Source organism: Lissotriton vulgaris, chromosome 11 (assembly GCF_964263255.1).
Source record: "Lissotriton vulgaris chromosome 11, aLisVul1.2, whole genome shotgun sequence".
In the NCBI taxonomy this organism is placed as follows: Eukaryota; Metazoa; Chordata; class Amphibia; order Caudata; family Salamandridae; genus Lissotriton; species Lissotriton vulgaris.
Genome location: NC_141699.1, coordinates 402,698,166 through 402,716,347, shown reverse-complemented (window position 1 = coordinate 402,716,347; position 18,182 = coordinate 402,698,166). Strand labels below are relative to the sequence as shown.

Here is an 18,182-nt window from a genome sequence, read left to right as displayed (position 1 = left end):
CATGGTGTTATGGAAGAAGTGACGGGTGTTTCGATTTTGCCTGAGGCCCAAAGGTGTCTACTGAATGTGTGGGAGCCCAATGAATACAACGTGGCTCAGACGCAGTGGTCCACCTTGGGTAATATGGTCGCCAAGCGAGACATTGCGCAACTGTGGGGATCGTCAAGGGCACCCAGTCTGTCAGCCTGGTCCAGGAACATGGACTGGTGCATGTTTCGTGAAAAAACAGTCTACATTGCTCGGGGCAGGCCCAAGAAGTGGGGGAGGGTGTGGAGTCAGTGGAACCAGTATCGAGGTGAGATTTGTACTCCCCCTTTTGTGCCTCCACCGGAGGTGTTGCACTCCCCTTAGCGTGATGTTCCTTCTTGTTTGGATTTTTGTTCATATAGTGCTTGCTTGCTCTCTTTCCCCTTTCCCCCTCCCGTCTGTTCTTCCTATAGCTTTTCAACTTCACTTGTTACTAAGTAACAGCTTTGGACGCGGTACTTCCTCCCCAGAAGGATCAATTGCATATAAGCTCTGTGTTTAGCCTCCACAGTTATTTCTTTTTTTCGTTTCTTGGTTTGTCGGTTTTCAAAAAACATAAAAGAAAAAGACCTTATTTCTTCTGTGATTCAATGTATGGCTATGACATGCATGTTTAATTGCTGCCGGGCCCTCGGGTTGTCGGCTTAAGTGCTGTGTAACTCACTCATCTATTATGATCCTTGAAACTGTTGACAGCCAACCCTGAGTGGCTGCATGCTTGCTATTGTATACCCATGTCTGTCAATAAAAGTTAAAAAAAAAGAAATACCACAGTGCGTTGACAGTCACATCGGAGAGATATTTTTATATCTTTTTGGAGACACTTGAATTGGCTCAGAGCCGCAGGAACTTATGGCGGCATACAACAATCTATTAGATAGTGTAATGGGAAGACCCTTAATGTATTAACCTCATAGCTGCTGCCGCCGAACGTTCGGAGCACTACCTGGCTGGTGCTGCGAACGTTCAACGGCCGACCCGGCCCCGCCCACTCTTTGGAATGCCCAGCACTGCGCCGAAATAACGGCCGCAGCTAAGGCGTTAAATGAAACATGAAACACAATATCTATAGACGATCATTGAGATCAATTAATGTAGTGCTCTTACAAGTTATCTATTACACAGACCTCTGTAAGGAAAATGTTTTTCAGCACACAGAGTACTTCACAGTGAGCACTGAAAAAGGCTCTGCAGGTGACAACTGAGGAACATCTGTTGTTAAAACACTGCTGATTGTAGGACTAGTACCTCTGTCTGAATCCTTAAGGCTGAAGACATTAGACTGAATTTATTAACTCTGTAGATAAATGGCTGAAGCATGCAGGAGTTCAGAAAACAGGAATCAACAGATCTGAACCCTACAGAATCGATACAGGCGCCTGCTGTCCTGGAGCTAATAGTCTTTCAGTTTGCAAGACAAGAACTTGCAGAAGACACCAGAACAAGAAACAAACTAATTGAAGCAATCAGGTGGTATAGAGAGGTGATCCAATTAATTACAGGTTTAAGATTACTTTTGTGCCAAGTGAACAGAAATCACCTGACTAGACGTGGCAACCATGACAGATGGTTATACTTTAGTGTTGAACATATTGTGGGAACCGTTTCTGACAGAGACATCCAACTGCAGATTCCTCACTGTTTGAATACTTCCACAGGAATCAGACTGAATCTGGAAAATATTCAGCCGAACCCTTGCGCGCAGGCAGCTGGCGCCCGCAGCTCGACGTCGTTACGAACCGGATGTGATATGCGCAGGTCTATATTGGTGCTATGCATGCGCACTGTCAGCAGTTCTTTTCTATCCATGCAGACAGACACAGATTGAAGCTACCCTTTGCCTCATTGAGAAACTTAAACTCTTCTAAAAGTCTTCAGTGTGGAAGGGAAAAATGTCACCTCCTAAATCCTTTGGGGAATGTTGCAAACAAATGTCTGTGATTGCCTAAATGTTGTTTTCCTGTAGTGCCTAAGGTCAGATCCAGACTCCAAGGCCTGCAATGATCGCACCTAGATGCACCTCAAGGCCACATCGAGACTGGGAAGCAAAGCTCTTCTTGGCGATGCATCGCAAGGCCCTGCGCCGGGATCAGTCAAGGTCTTAGAGGGCTTCCGAGGTCATTCCCAGGACTCTGCCCTGTCCCGCCACTTTCTGTCTTTCCAGTAGGGTCAAGGACATCATTGTGCCTCCAGGTGTTGCTCCTGAAGCCGGTCTACTTCGAAATCGATTCTGACCTTGGTCCCATACCAGCTGGAATTTGAGGGCCTGTCAGCAACACCGCAGCAAATAAACCACTTCCACAATTCCAGGCTGTGTCTTTTTATGTTGTTACCGGCTCACTCTGGCCTGCCTGCAGGCCCTAAGGAGCCGAGAGGCCACATAACTGGTCTTCTGCTGGGGGATCCACCCTCCGCACTAGTTGGGCCACAGGATCCATTCCGGGCTCCAGACTGGCTTCAGTATGGTTCCCTCTCTGGTGCCACAATCCACAACAGAATGTGATCTACCAATGCCAGTCCCATTGACCCTGGATGACAGTGGCCAACCTATAGTGGTGTCTGATGCTGAGATGGCTTTGACCGTGGCCACACACTCCTTTATCTGATTCGCAACCGCTTTACCACCCTTCTTATTCCAACACAGTGCCCCTGGCATCTGGAAGGGCTCATATCCTTAATTAGTATTCAGCAAAGATTTTGGTGACAGGTCTATAATACTGGGGATAAGACAGCCCAGCCTTACCAAGAAGAAAACTGTTATGAAGGTCTCCAGAACGACAGTAGCCTTGATACCTCCCTGGACACTGGTCTAGCTTCTCCCACAGAGCATGCCATGGAAGACAGTGCATCCTTTGCTATGGTCATGCGAAGGGCGGGGGAGGTCCTTGATCTTCACCTTTCCCTAGGAACCCCACTCCTAAAAGTCTTGTGGTGCAGGCTTCGGCCAGCAGAGTGAACCCAAACTAATTTCCTGCTACTCCCCCACCGTGACAGGGAATCAAATAGGATAGAGACGTTTGGTAAAAAGGTTTGCTCCTCTACACGTTTGGCCCTTCGCTCAGTGAATGCCAGCTGCATTTTAGGCTGCTATTCTTATGTCTTGTGGGACTCCATGGTTCATCAGTTGCTCATGCTTTTGGACGAAGTCCAGGCCATGCTTTCTCAAGCCATGCAAGATGGTTGTGATGCAGCAATGTTCACCATCCACTGTGGACTGGCCATAACTGATTGCTTCAGCAGGGCTATTGGCACTAACTAGAGTGGCTATTCACAGATAGGATCTTTTTGGGAGACATTCAGGCCAGTCTTCTGAACATGTCATGCAATGGCTCTCAACTGCATGGAAATACAGAGGCCTTGGCTCTGGAGGGCTTCAAAGATATCTTCTGGGTTGGAGAATTCATCTGGAAGAGGTGGAGGCCACAGGTGTCTGGCCTCTAGTGGAGGCACAACTCAATATGAAGCTTTTGAAGCTGATAGTCATTCACTTGGTGTTGAACGCCTTGCTGCTCTCAATCAAAGGTAAACTAGTGCAGGTGCTCATGGACAGCACCACACACTTGTGGTGCTTCAATAATAGTGGTAGGGTTGTGGACCATGTGCCAGTAGGCTTTGCATCGCTGGACATGGCTAGACCACCAAGAAATTTCTCATGTGAGAAACCACCTGGCGGGTTCCCTTAAAACGAGAGCTGACTAACTGATACGTTGACGCTTAGTAGATTACGAATAGTATTTACAACCAGAGGTGGTGCAGAATCCTTTCTGTGAATGGTTAGAACCCTGGCTCTATCTTTTTGCCACTACAGAGAACGCAAAATGCCAGCACTTTTGGGCATTGGAGTTTCCGAGGTGTATCTTACTCGGAGACGCTTTCCGTATAGAATGTGGCTCTGGACTCCTGTATGCCTTTCTACTGATACCTCTCCTGCCCTTATTTCTGAGGAAGATCAGAACTGACCAGGCCCAAATCATTCTAGTGGCTCAGGACTGGGCATGGAGAGTATGGTATTCCTAACTGCAGGGCATGAGCATATGTTCTCCTATCAGGCTACTCCTTCGGGAGGATCTCCTGTTACAGCAGCAGGGCAGGGCCCTGAACTGTCGACTTGCAACTTCTACCTCCATACTTAGAAATTGAGCAGCAACAGTTGAGTGCTTTCGACTTACCTCCCAAAGTTGTTGATTTCATCTTGGCAGCCAGGCATCCCTCACCCAAATATGTATACACCTGCACTGGGATAAGTTTGTGTCCTGGTGCACTTCCAAACAGATTGACCACTCCATGCCAAGCTGTCCAAAGGTTTGAAGTTTGTGCTGCCCCATGCCCAGCAAGGTCTTGATTTGGGCATTGTTAAAGGGTAACTGTTGGTTCAATTAGTATTTTTATGGGGTTCAGACTAGCCCTCTGTATTTAAATCTCCTTTTGTTTTGAGTTTCCTTAGAGGGTTCCAACATTGGTTACCTCTTTCTCTGTTTGTTGCACTCCAATATGACTTAGGTTTGGTCCTCACATTCCTCATGTGGGTGCCATTTGAGTCCCTTCACAGTCAATCTCTTAGTCTCCTTACCCTCAAAACAGTCTTTCTTGTCGTGATAACATCAGCACAACAAGTCAGCGAGTTACAAGCCCTTTTTGCTAGCCCGCCTTACATCATGTTCTATCGGGACAAGCTGGTTTTGTGGACTCGAGCTTCCTCTGTTTCAGATTGGCCAAAACCTCACTGTTCCTGCGTTCTTGGTTCTACTTCACCCCTCTAAGGAGAAGGAGAGGCTTCACTGGTTAGATTTGAAAAGAGCTCTTAGCATCTATATGGTTCATATCAAGGACCGCAGGGTGGAATATTCTGTGGCCAGCCTTTCAATCCACATCTAATGTCTGGGTTCTCCCTGCAACTCTCCATCTTAGAGACCGTTCAAATGTAGCAATCACAAAGTGAAATCCAGTATGACTACAGCTACGTGTCACACCCTCTCCATACATGCATCTTCAACACATGCTAGGTCAGTAGACAATTCTCCCTAGAAGGGACATAAACGCATTGTTACTATACATGGTACAACTGCCAACACTATCAGTATTTTACAGCACAGTGGAAACACTTGACAAAACAAGAGTGCAAATGTTGTGTCCCTTGGGACCACCAAGCTCAGCTCTGGGTCTCAGTCTGTGCGTCTAATAGCACCTCCAGCACACATGCTTCATCATCATGGTTGTTGAAGTTGAGGTCAAAACCTTCAGGTTGCTAAGGGGAACTAGAGATAGGGGCACATATTATCCAGAGTCGTCCAGGGGGCCTTTACCATATCAACATAAGTTTACAGCCATGTTACAGTGTTAACTAAGAAATGCTTCTGGGACAGATATTCACTACTGCATAGCAATCTCCATCTTATGGACCGCAGTGATTAAACCAGTGGCGTAACATAGGCCCGCACAGCTCCACGGTGTGGGGGCCCGAGCTGTAGGGCGGGGGGGGGGGGGGTCTCTTAGCACAGTACCCTGGCATGAGAACTCCTGACTGAGTTCAGAGGGAAGCCGCAAAATGATAGATCTACATGAAGCTAAATTTACAAAATCATTTTTTTTATACTTGGGGTTTCCAAATGTATTTACCATTCGCTTCATGAATAAAATCGACAATTTCATTAGACCATATAGTCAATCAATCAATCAATCAATCAGTATATGAAGCCAATGGCAGCTGCTACATAGTATCTCATTAGAACAGGGAGGGCCCTCACCCAGTTTAAGTATTCTAAACTATTTCATCCAGCTAACAAAAGCTTCTTCCTTGCTAAAATCCGTGGCATAACAAGGGTGAGATGGGCCCATCGCTACCAGCGGGGTAGTATAATATAGCAATTATTGGGATGCAGTGGGTCTCTAATGCCCCGTGGCCTGGGTTCCACTTCACCTGCTGCACAATTGATAGCTACACCCTGGCCCTAATCAAGCAACTTATCGCAAAGTTCAAAGGATAAGAAAGCTGTTCTTCCTAAAGGGATGTGACAAGTACAATGCGGGAGCAAGGAGGTGACGCACCACCATTTTAATCACATTTACACGACCCACCATGGTGAAAGGGAGTATCCAAGGTCTTAAATTATTCCTGGATTGTATTTTCTGAACAGTATCCAACACTGGATAAAATTAGTATACACAGCTAGGAGATTTCAGGAGGGATCCTAATCATTCCAGCAAGACACTCTACTCCAGCTTATGGACAAGGAGTTCTGTTCTGAAATTGATGCAAAATAAGTAAAACTGTAGTAAGGCTCATGATGCAAAATAAATAAGGGTCTTACTTGAGCAGTGGTTTTGAAGCATAGCCATATTAGAGATTCATAAGTGAATTCAACAACCTCCTCCAGGACGTGAAATTAAATGAAAATATAATGCATGTACAACTATGTCAGGCACAATCCTATGGTGTAAAGCAAAAATCTAAAGCCATGCCCCACACAGTGGGTTTGTAACCTAAGCTGGAGCCTCATTTCTAAGGCAAAAAGGTTAGTTTTACCAAAATAAGTTCAGGGTAGAAGCATGAGCAAAATGTACGAGTAAGAGCATAGTCACTTACAATACATTTTCAAGGGCAGAATAAATCCTGGCCCCCCCAACCCTGATCCATGATAATTTTTCAGATCTAGTGTTTGCTAAAACATTATAATTTTCATAAAATTGTATGCATACTATAGGTAATTATGTAGGCTTTTAGCCAGCTCTCCTCATCCACTGGTTCGCCAGTGTGCCATTCACGTTTGCCCCGCCCACCACAGCAACAGCATGGGACAAACGGTCCGCCCACTTCAGCCTTTGGCTTCAGTCTTTGTGAGTGACAGCATTCTGCTTTTGCATAGTGTGCACTTACACACAAAAAGTAGTCTACTCATACAGTTTTATAAAGAAAAAACATTCAAAAACATTGGCAAAACCAAAAGTTGGCATCCAACATCAGACCTATTGATTGTCCCTGTGCTCGTTGTATAACTGTTGTTTTCATAGTTTCACTGCATATTAAGTTCACTGTTCTTGTCTTCCCCAATTCTTTGCTTATTTTAGCACGTAGGGATCCTTTCTGCCATGAGTGATATGTCAGGCCTAAGCTCTCATATGGCAGACATGGCATTTCCCCCCACTGGAGGTAATGCTGTGTCCCCACTGGAGAATATTGCTGCATCTCTGAAGCCATAGACGTAGTAGCTTTTAGGACTTCTTAGTTTCATGTTGGCACTTTCCATTGATCTTGCAGGTGCACCGCGGAATTAAAGGTGTGGTGACGGACCAACAGGGAGACCCCATCCCCAATGCAACTATCTCTGTGGCAGAAATCAAGCATGATGTGACAACAGGTAGAGCAAAACACCTTACAATTACCTTTTTTTCAGGAAATTGTCTTCTCTACTTTGCCTCTGCTGCCAACAACTGGTGCAATTCCTCTGATTTGAAATGCCTTAATTCCTTCCAACCTTTGTCTCTTTTTATAGTCATGCCTCTCTCTCTTGTATTTATCTTTTCACTTGTGACTGTTGTGTGCTTTCATCTTCTGTGTCTGCCTTCAGTGTATGTTTAATATGTTATTTGTTTTTTGGTGATTCTGCGTAGACCGTCTCTTTTGCATTGATTTATGTTTGTGTTATTGATTGCATTTGTAGAATGTGTTTAAATCACTTTTGTAGAAGGCTTTTATTTTTTTATATGGTTTAAATATGTGTATTATGTTTGCCCTGTTTTCTCCTGGTTTGTTTTTGTCTATTGTATGTAAGTTTTATGGTTGCACTGTCTGGTGTCTGTAGACTTGTTTTATTTTAGTTACTCAGTATTAGGATGTTTTGTTTTGTGTTGTATATATTTTATTTTTGTTATTATCCATCTGTTTGTTTGGATTGGTTTTATAGTTCTGTTTTAGTTTTACATAGTTCATGTATGTATGTTTGCTTTTGATTGTGTTGTTTTTTTCTGGATACTACGGCCATGTTTCTCACCTTTTACACTGGATCTAGAGAATTCTGCCATTTGGCTCCTCATTGACTCCTTGACTGCCTGAAAGTGATAAAGCAGAGTGGCATATAAGGAGCAAGCCCAGTGCACTGACTTTAGTATGAGGTCATGTCAGAAAAGAGTCCTCATGCACCTTAAGGGTATCCATGAGCTGGAGACAAAGCTCTACATAGCCAAACATAAGAAGAGGTTGCATTAGAAGCACAACTCCCTCCCACTCTTCCCAGTCACGTGGAGATTCATGACCTTGGTCAAGAGGCTGGTCCTGTATACAGTCCCATTCTTGCTTGAATTCTTACAGTAAGTCAGACTCAAAAATGTGCCATAGGCTCAAGAAAGCCAAACGGGGCTAGCCCCACTGCCACTCAAAATTTGTGAGAGAGCACAAGGATATCAACTGAAAGATTATACCCCTCCATCGTCGTGTGACTCCAGCCCGGTCAGGGAGCACCGCAAATTCCTCAGGCCATTGTTGACTCTGCAGCAGATAGCAAATTTCAAGGAGGTCATGCTGAATTATTTTCTGCTGCTTCAAGCACTCTCTGGCTTGCCTTTGAGCCCATGGAACTACAGGGGCCCCTAGTGGGCCGTCCCTCGACTGACACCTCTAGTCCTGTTCTGGACCCTTACCAACACCGGTGCAGACTTCCACTCTGGCTCCCAGGTCCATAACAGTTCCTTCACCAGCATTAGATTCACATGCTTGAATCATTCCCCGTCCCCAGACTGGGAACCCCCCAGTAATTTTACAAACTGCAGTTATAAATACAAATTAATAAACATAAAGACACACATTAACATTGATTAAAAACAATGTTACCTTTACTCACCTATCTACATCATTATATGACCTACACTTTATCTAATCAGAAACCACCCATTTTGGAGAAAGAGTTGGAAACTAAAAGAGAAATGGGCCTCTAGTTCTGCTTCTGAGAGCCAGACAGCTGGTCTTGTGCACTCTAGTGTGAAAGAACACAAGAGGCGTGATGTGCAAAAGAAGCACAAATTAAGACAAAAAGATGAGGCAAAGGCCTAAGGTAACTGCAGAATCAGGTAGGAGGTCACATATGATGAAGAGGAAAGGAAACGATAAGTCGTCAACAGAGGAATTACCATTGAAGAAAGGGAAACGGTCAAGGGCAAGGTCGCCGTCGAGGGAGCCCTCAACGTATAAGATAAAACTGTTGGTGCAGAAAGTACAGGAGCAGTCGCTGTCAAGAAAGTCATTTGCGGAGGTCTTGTTGTTGACAAGAAAATTCCAGTCGATGTGTGAAAAGCTGTCGACAAAAGATATCTCATCGATGAGGGAATTGCTGGTGACAACTGTGTTTCTCTCAGCGAAAAGGAAGCAGCTAATGCTGATACCCATGTCAACTAGACTACTGATGACTAAGAGTGTTCATGAAGAGTAACATAGAATGGAAGAAACCACATTAGAAGCGTTGATGGTGTCCCCAGTGCCATTATAACTGCCACCGCATTTTCTGCAGGGAATTTCACCAGAAGAGCAAGGTCGTCTACTGAGGTACCATGAGAATCCTGAACCACACCTGGATCAGATGGAGGCATTCTTCAGTGAAGGAGAAACCTTGGAGGAAGAAAGAAAGGCAACTTACCCAGGGAGTTGAATATTTAGTGCATCGATGATGAGGATGATGAGGAGGAGGAGGAGGAGGAGGAGTTAGCAGAACAATATGGTTAGAGAGGCAAGAGTCAAAAGGAGGAAGGAAAGAACATTCTTGTGAAGGGAGGGTGAAGGTGCCAATGCAGTTGTTGCCTTCTATGCAGGATATGATTGATGTTATCTACAGAAGACCGTCGAAGGATGATCGGCAGACAGAGTTGGTCAAAACGCCACAACTGCCAAAGTCGACACCACCGCAATCTAAGGCACAGGGCAGTGATGCTGTTAGAGGTTCAGCGAGTGGAGGCATATGGAAATGTATCTGTGGAGCTGAGTGTAGTGGAAGTCGAAGCAAAGTCTTCAGATTCAGATGTTGATAGTGCTGCTGATGATGTTGATTCAGATGCGGAAAACCTGCAGGATCTCCTAATAAGGATTCGGAATGGAGCCAGTTCATTATAGAGAAGGATGCAATCCAGGAGTCAGCACGTAGGAGTTCACCACATAATGATATTAGTAGATTCCATTCGCTAATAGAGAAGGTATCCGAGTGCTTCAGTTTACCAATGACAGCAATTGAAAAGTCGTATTTTCTATTTGACTTCAAAGATAATCTCAGTGGAGCACTTGGTCTGTTCCTGTGCTAGAACATTTTCTAGAGGAACCTCTAACAGTAATGCAGAACCCAGCTACTATCTCAGTGAATCTAGCAATAATTTTAAGAAATATATAGTGACTGGGGATTCTGCAGGAACCCTTTTGAAACAGAGAAAGGGTTAAGGCTGTATTAAGGGATGGAGAACACGCATATTCTCTTATTGATGCAGCAATGGATGCTGCACATTCAGGCAAATTGGAAATGCAACAGTTATGAGTATGTAGGGTTCAGTCGACAGTGATGGACATGCTATTTGACAGCAATAATGTGTGTGGAAAGAAGGTGGATGAAGCTTTGACAATAAAGACAGACACAGAGACGGCTCATTCTCTAAGAATGTTGCAGAATAAGCAGCCTTAAAGAGGTTTTAGAAGGCAGTTTAAGAAACAAGGTCAAGGACAGCGAGAAGCATTTTTTCGACCCTACAGGCAGTATGGGTTGTAGGTTCAATATGGAACTTATGGCCAGGGAGTGCGACAACAAGGACAACAGAGAGGACAAGGATACCGACAGAACAGACTAGAGTATGCAAAATTAGTTATCCCTCAAAGTTTGAGGGGAAAGGAGGGAGAGCATGACTTGGTGGTAGAGATTGCCACTCCTCTACAGCTGACTGAGGGAGGAAGAATGCGTTATTAATTGGAAGCTTGGCAGCAAGTGAAGTTTTGCAGATGGGTTTTTCGAAATTGTAAACCATGGTCATGCTTTGAAGTTTCTGAAGGAGCCTTATCTGTTCAACCAATAAAAGAAAGGCACAGACAATTGAAGGAGTCAAGAGAGGAAATACGGAAACTGATGGAGACGAAAGCCATCGAAAGGGTACCATTGGATGAGAAAATTGAGGGATTTTATTCAAGATTATTTCAATACTTTTTTAAAAACTTTTTTTTGAGATTTTTAAAGCAGTTACAGCGGAGGTGCAAACATTACATCTATGACACAAGGGAGCCAATGGACACAGTACAGCCATCTTATTAGCATACAGAACCTTCAGGAAGCAGGAGGATGGCTCTACCCACCTCATAGCGTCCACATGCCCACACTCTGAATTACACCTCTGTGTGAACAGTAACACGGGTCCACTGTCGCTCAAATAATGAATTGAGGTGAAATTTGCCAAAACCTTAATACATATATAAAACAAGATTCTTTCTAATTTTAATTAAATCTGGAGAGCTGGGTCCAATTTTTAATCTAAGGGAATTAAATTCATATATAAACAAGCATAGTTTCCGTACGAATACACTTCAGGAGATTCTTCCATTTATCAAACAAGCATTGGAAATGCAATAGGTCTCGCATTAGGAAAGTTTGAGCTATTGGTATTGTAAATGACACTTTTTTTATTCATGTGTTGATTTTGAAAGTAGCAAAATTAATAGCTTTGTCAGTTACAACGTCAATAGTTTTAACTTTTGCAAATGTGACACCTATAGCATTTGTAATGCAATGTGTGTTGTATTTACGTGACTTAGATGTATTGATATTACAAATAACAATGGCTTTTAATTTTGTAAATAATTAATACTTAAATAAAAGTTATTGTAATTTATAATGGCAATAGCTTAAACGTTTGTAAATACCTTTTGTGAAGATTATGTTCAGTGGATGTGGTGATGGTGGATGTGGTGATGGTGGATGCGGTGGTGATGGTGGATGCGGTGGTGGTGGTGGTGGTGGTGGATGTGATGGTGGATGTGGTGGTGGATGTGGTGGTGGATGTGGTGGTGGATGTCATGGTGGATGTGGAGGTGATGGTGGATCTGGTGGTGGATGTGGTGGTGGTGGTGGATGTGATGGTGGATGTGATGGTGGATGTGGTGGTAATGGTGGATGTGGTGGTGGATGCGGTGGATGTGGTGGATGCGGTGGAGGATGCGGTGGTGGTGGTAGTGGTGGATGGGGTGGTGGTGGATGTAGTGGTGGTGGGTGTGGTGGTGGTGGTGGTTGTGGTGGTGGTGGATGCGGTGGTGGTGGATGCAGTGGTGGTGGATGTGGTGGTGGATGCGGTGGTGGTGGATGCGGTGGTGGTGGATGTGGTGGTGGTGGATGTCATGGTGGATGTGGAGGTGATGGTGGATATGGTGGGGGTGGTGGATGTGGTGGTGATGGTGGATGTGATGGTGGATGCGGTGGATGAAGTGGTGTTGGATGCGGTGGATGTGGTGATGGTGGATGCGGTGGTGGTGGATGCGGTGGTGGTGGTGGATGCGGTGGTGGTGGTGGATAGGGTGGTGGATGTGGTGGTGGATGCAGTGGTGGTGGGTGTGGTGGTGGTGGTGGATGCGGTGGTGGTGGTGGATGCGGTGGTGGTGGATGTGGTGGTGGTGGATGTGGTGGATGTGGGTATGAGTTCCCTGTAGTTCAGGAAAGACGCCTGTCAGAGCACCTCACCTCCACACCCCAACCTTCCAATAAAAGTAAAGAGCATTACTAGAATACGGCCTATGTCCTGGGCCTGAAATATATGCAGAACTACAGCAATAATCTGCTAGCCAACGTGCATGTTGTTTACTGGCCCCTGTAACTGCAAGTCTCAATCATGCGCCGTAGGCAGTCGGTAGGAGATATGTGCGCACAAATTAATTAGGCCCCTCAGAGTCGTCTCAAGGTGGGGGTACTTGCGCTTATGCACATAAATACACGGCAAACCTGGAATATAAATGTCCATTTTGAGGAATTTTCTTCAAGTGGGGGCTGCCGAGCAGCTTGTTAGGAGTGAATGAACACATGAGAGATGGGGCGGGTCGGTCGAGTGGCGGTTGGGGGCGGGGGTAGAGGAAGCATCGTCAGACGAATGGGTGCCCCGGTGAAGTGGCTTAAGCGAGACTGAACTGAAGTTGAAAAAGTCTGCTTGTATGTGTACACTCATTGATTAAAGTTGCATCTAGATTTGTCTGTCGGTCATATTTGTACTCATGGTTATAGAAACATGCAAGTACATTTAATGCCATCTTGCAATTCCTGTGCTATGTTGGTGTTCATATTGTGGTAAATTCACAATGCAAATGCTGGAGCCAAAAACTATAAAAAGGGGAGGGAAACCTGTCATACTGAGCATCTTTTAAGAAACACTAACCCAAGTATACAAGAGAGTCCCGGGCAGGGGAGGGGGAGGAGCGGGTAAACAAAAAACAAGACGGAGGGAAGGCAGAGAAGGGGAGGGGGGAGCAGAAATGGCTTGTTTACTGGCCCCTGTAACTGCAAGTCTCAATCATGCGCTGTAGGCAGTCGGTAGGAGATATGTGCGCACAAATTAATTAGGCCCCTCAGAGTCATCTCAAGGTGGAGGTACTTGCGCTTATGCACATAAATACATAGGGTTGAAAGTGCAGCCTTTAGCATACTTTTCTGACAGCCTCTCTAGCTTCCCTAGTTATGAAAAATATGTAATTAATTCTGCAACCCCAGCGGCAAACCTGGAATATAAATGTCCTTTTTGAGGAATTTTCTTCAAGTGGGGGCTGCCGAGCAGCTTGTTAGGAGTGAATGAACACATGAGAGATGGGGCGGGTCGGTCGAGTGGCGGTTGGGGGCGGGGGCGGGGGTAGAGGAAGCATCGTCAGATGAATGGGTGCCCCGGTGAGGTGGCTTAAGCGAGACTGAACTGAAGTTGAAAAAGTCTGCTTGTATGTGTACACTCATTGATTAAAGTTGCGTCTAGATTGGTCTGTCGGTCATATTTGTACTCCTGGTTATAGAAACATGCAAGTGCATTTAATGCCATCTTGCAATTCCTCTCAGAAATTGTTAAATGTCTTTAGCAGAGCCTATGAATAATGAAATAGTTGAGCCAGGTCGTAGTGAGCTAAGGTAATTCAACCCAGATGCTCGTAGGTAATGATCCCGTCCCGGTTGCCTGAGCCTGGACTTAAAGAGTCAGCAAAAGTTGTGTTGTGATGGGTAGGAGTTCCCTGTAGTTCAGGAAAGACGCCTGTCAGAGCACCTCACTTCCACATCCCAACCTTCCAATAAAAGTAAAGAGCATTACTAGAATACGGCCCATGTCCAGGGCCTGAAATATATGCAGAACTACAGCTATAATCTGCTAGCTAACGTGCATGTTGTTTACTGGCCCCTGTAACTGCAATTCTCAATCATGCACCGTAGGCAGTCGGTAGGAGATATGTGCGCACAAATTAATTAGGCCCCTCAGAGTCGTCTCAAGGTGGGGGTACTTGCGCTTATGCACATAAATACACTGCAAACCTGGAATATAAATGTCCTTTTTGAGGAATTTTCTTCAAGTGGGGGGCTGCCGAGCAGCTTGCTAGGAGTGAATGAACACATGAGATGGGGCGGGTTGGTCGATGGCGGTTGGGGGCGGGGGCGGGGGTAGAGGAAGCATCGTCAGACGAATGGGTGCCCCGGTGAAGTGGCTTGAGCGAGACTGAACTGAAGTTGAAAAAGTCTGCTTGTATGTGTACACTCATTGATTAAAGTTGCATCTAGATTGGTCTGTCGGTCATATTTGTACTCATGGTTATAGAAACATGCAAGTACATTTAATGCCATCTTGCAATTCCTGTGCTATGTTGGTGTTCATGTTATGGTAAATTAACAATGCAAATGTTGGAGCCAAAAACTATAAAAAGGGGAGGGAAACCTGTCATACTGAGCATCTTTTAAGAAACACTAACCCAAGTATACAAGAGAGTCCCGGGCAGGGGAGGGGGAGGAGCGGGTAAAAAAAAAAAAAAACAAGACGGAGGTAAGGCAGAGAAGGGGAGGGGGAGCAGAAATGCGACACGGCAGGCAGGGGAGGGTGCCGAGCGGCGATGAGGGTGTGAAGCAGCAGGGGCCTTTGAAGTGAAGCTAAGCTTCACTTCAAAGGAGTGGGAGGAGTGCTGCTGGGGAACAGATGGCGTTTTAGTGCTGTGCACGCGCATTTTAGGTCACTGCGCTTGCGCATTGACCTAAAAGCGCACGGGCACAGCACCAAATCGCCAGTTGGGATACTAGTTGGGTAAAGGCTGTTTAAGTCGCTATAGTCTCGCTCTGCTCAATGCGCATGCGCATTGATTGGCGAGACCTAAAAAGGGGATTTCTTTAGTTCAATAGATCTGGGGGGTGCATATTTCAATGTTCCGATCAACAGAAAACACAGACGTTTTCGGAGAACCACGGTGTATGCATAAATACACCATAGGAGAGACAAAAGAAAACTAACTCAAGCATGTCGTCCTATCAAACAGCTATACACACACAAGGTGCTTGGGTAATTAACACTTAAATGGCTGGATTGCTTCCATAAATGTTCAAATTCTCCTTACCTATAGGCTCAATAATAGAAATTTAACAGGTCACCTCACCCACAACTTTTTGCGTCATGCTTCATCATTGGCGGCCCCCACACTGGTGTAAGATGGTACTACGCCAGTGGCTTCAAACAGAACTGGTAGTTCTTTGATATTAATATAAAGGACAAAACCGCAAGGTCCAGATATTCAGCTAAAACACCTGATCTGATAATCTGAATCTTGTCAGATTCCCTCCCCATTATTTGCAATGGCAGTGAGTTTGTGATATTGTGTCTGGATAGCTGTGATAAAACCTGGACCTAGCCCAAAGCCCAGTGATGATTCCATGCTATCCGTTTTTGAAGGTTTTCTCTGCGTCAAACAGGTTCATAGCCTTAGGAGTCTCTATTTTTTTTTTAACAGATTTTATTGAGGTTTTCAAAATGGATAATGTACATCGCACAGCAATGTACAACAGTAGTCAATCCTTGACTCGTACGGCGTGGTACATTTCAGAAAATCTCATTTAACACATTTCCCAATTACCAAACTACTTCCCTGTCCCTCTCCCCCCACTCCTCAGTTGTGCCCTGGTTCTTTATCTGGTGTTGGTAAAGTAGGCTTACACCACCAAAGTCACTCCAGCCGTTGCAAATGTCCTGTAGAGTGTTTTCCTTTGTCTAGTGGTGCTGAGGGAAAGGGGACACCAAGCTGAGGGATCTAACAGACACACTCATTCTGCTCCGTTGTGCATTTGGTTATGGGAAAATCATAGCGAGGGAACATCCCTGAGACTGGTCCCGTGATTGGGAGTCTGGGTTTTTAAGCATTCCACCAACGCTTCCCAAGCACTGGCTGTGTTGATCATGCCTATGGCCATCCAAGCATTGCACAGTAGAACCTTTCCATCATATCCAGCCCATTTCTATAGCTCCTTCCTCCAAGTGGTTACATGGGGACCTCTTGGGGATTTCCAATGCCTGGTAATTTCCCACCTTGCCAATATAAATGCCAGATCTTGGAACTTGCTTGTGACTTTTGTCTTAGATGTATGAGGAAACCAACACAGCAAGCAATGGCCCTGTGAACAGGTAGCCCCCTTCTCCGTGTCACTCACAGTGACAATCGGAACTTTGTTGCAATAATTTCGCAGGTTGGGATTGTGCTAAAGCATTTGCATGAGATCTGCACGAACCTCTCCACACTGTGGGCAAGCAGCACCATTCCCTAAGAAGTATCTATTAATACTATCTGGAGTGAGGTAGGCCCTATGGCGAATAAAACATTTATCAATTTAAATCAGGCAGTGTGGGATACCTTGGGTACCCTGTTGGGTATTGCTATCTGATTCTCCTCTGGGATTGGAATCTCCAGGTCTACCTCCCATTTTTTACCTAGAGTGCTCAATGGTAGAAGCATGTCGCCCCGTATTGCTCGATACAGAGCTTTTACTGCCCTATAGGCTCCTGAAGATGTCACTATGTATTGGCAGTGCTTATGAGGTTGTGGCTCTGTCATACTCGTTTTCCAGTGTTTGCAGAATGCTGTCGTCACCGCCCTGTGAAGCAGGAACTGAGCTTGTGGGAGGTCAAATTCAGCCCTGAAGTCCTCCAATGGGAGGAGCTCTCCGTTTCGGAAAAGATCTTCTACTCGCTCTGCCCTGGCAGTTGCCCACTCCGATATACCTCCACAATTCCCACAGTGTGGCAGCGTGCTGAGTATTGTGATGGACTAGTCAGGTGAATGGGGAAGTTTCTGGTTTTTGCAGACAGCGAGTCCAGTAGCAGCATAGGACCTGAAATTCCCTGTAATCATCCTCAGTGTGGTGCCCTGCTTTTAATAATACTCCCACCCATCTATCTAGCATTGGGACGAAAGTTCCAAACGCTCAGCCTAGAGTCTGTCTGCCGGCTATCCACTGCGTGAACCCCTGTAGTTGTGCAGACAGGTAGTATGTTTCAAACTCAGGTACCGCTGGCCCCCGTCAGTCACCGGGCATTCTAATGTAGTCAGCACAACTCGTCTGCGCCGTTGCCCCCATAGGAACCCAAGGGTTAAAGAGTCAAGCTCTTGGAACCATGACCTGGGGATTAACAGTGGCAAAACAGAAAAACAGTACAGCAGCCATGGCAGTGCTACATTTTTAAGCAATCAACTATGCCTACAACCGATAGGGGGAGTGTTTTCCAGAACTCCATGGTCGCTCTCGGCAATTTTATGCTTAGTTCCACATTATCTTCCAGGAAGTCCATCTGCTTGCGGTAGATCCTAAATTCTAGGTATGATAGGCAGCATGGTTCCCAGTGTAACAGGGCAAAGCCCCAGTTTGCTTCTGTTGGAAATAGGCTGGATTTTTGTCAGCATTTAACCCATTGGGGCCCCAAACTCTGCTAGCATCGTCCTGGCGCCTCTCAGGTCCTCTATTGTGTCCCTAAGGAAGAGCAATAGATCTTCCGCATACAATGCTATGCGGTGTGAACAATAGCCCACCTGAATTGATACTACTCTGCGATTTCTTTCTATATACAACTGTTAATGCTAGCTTTAAACACAGCGATCCCTTGAACGATCCCCTGAATCTCCTGACCTTCTGCTATCCCCTTAACATGCAGAGCTTCTACGTCCC

General features: G+C 45.4%; 1 protein-coding gene across 2 annotated transcripts in view; it reads left to right on the top strand.

The window, feature by feature from the left end:
* The window catches only part of AEBP1 (AE binding protein 1), a 243,616-nt gene that overhangs the window by 207,004 nt on the left and 18,430 nt on the right, over positions 1 to 18,182 (top strand). For both annotated transcript variants that reach the window (XM_086943442.1, XM_086943443.1), the window contains one exon: positions 7,283 to 7,382. In XM_086943442.1, coding sequence (XP_086799568.1) covers positions 7,283 to 7,382 — 100 coding nt within the window. The remainder of the gene's footprint in view (positions 1 to 7,282; positions 7,383 to 18,182) is intronic.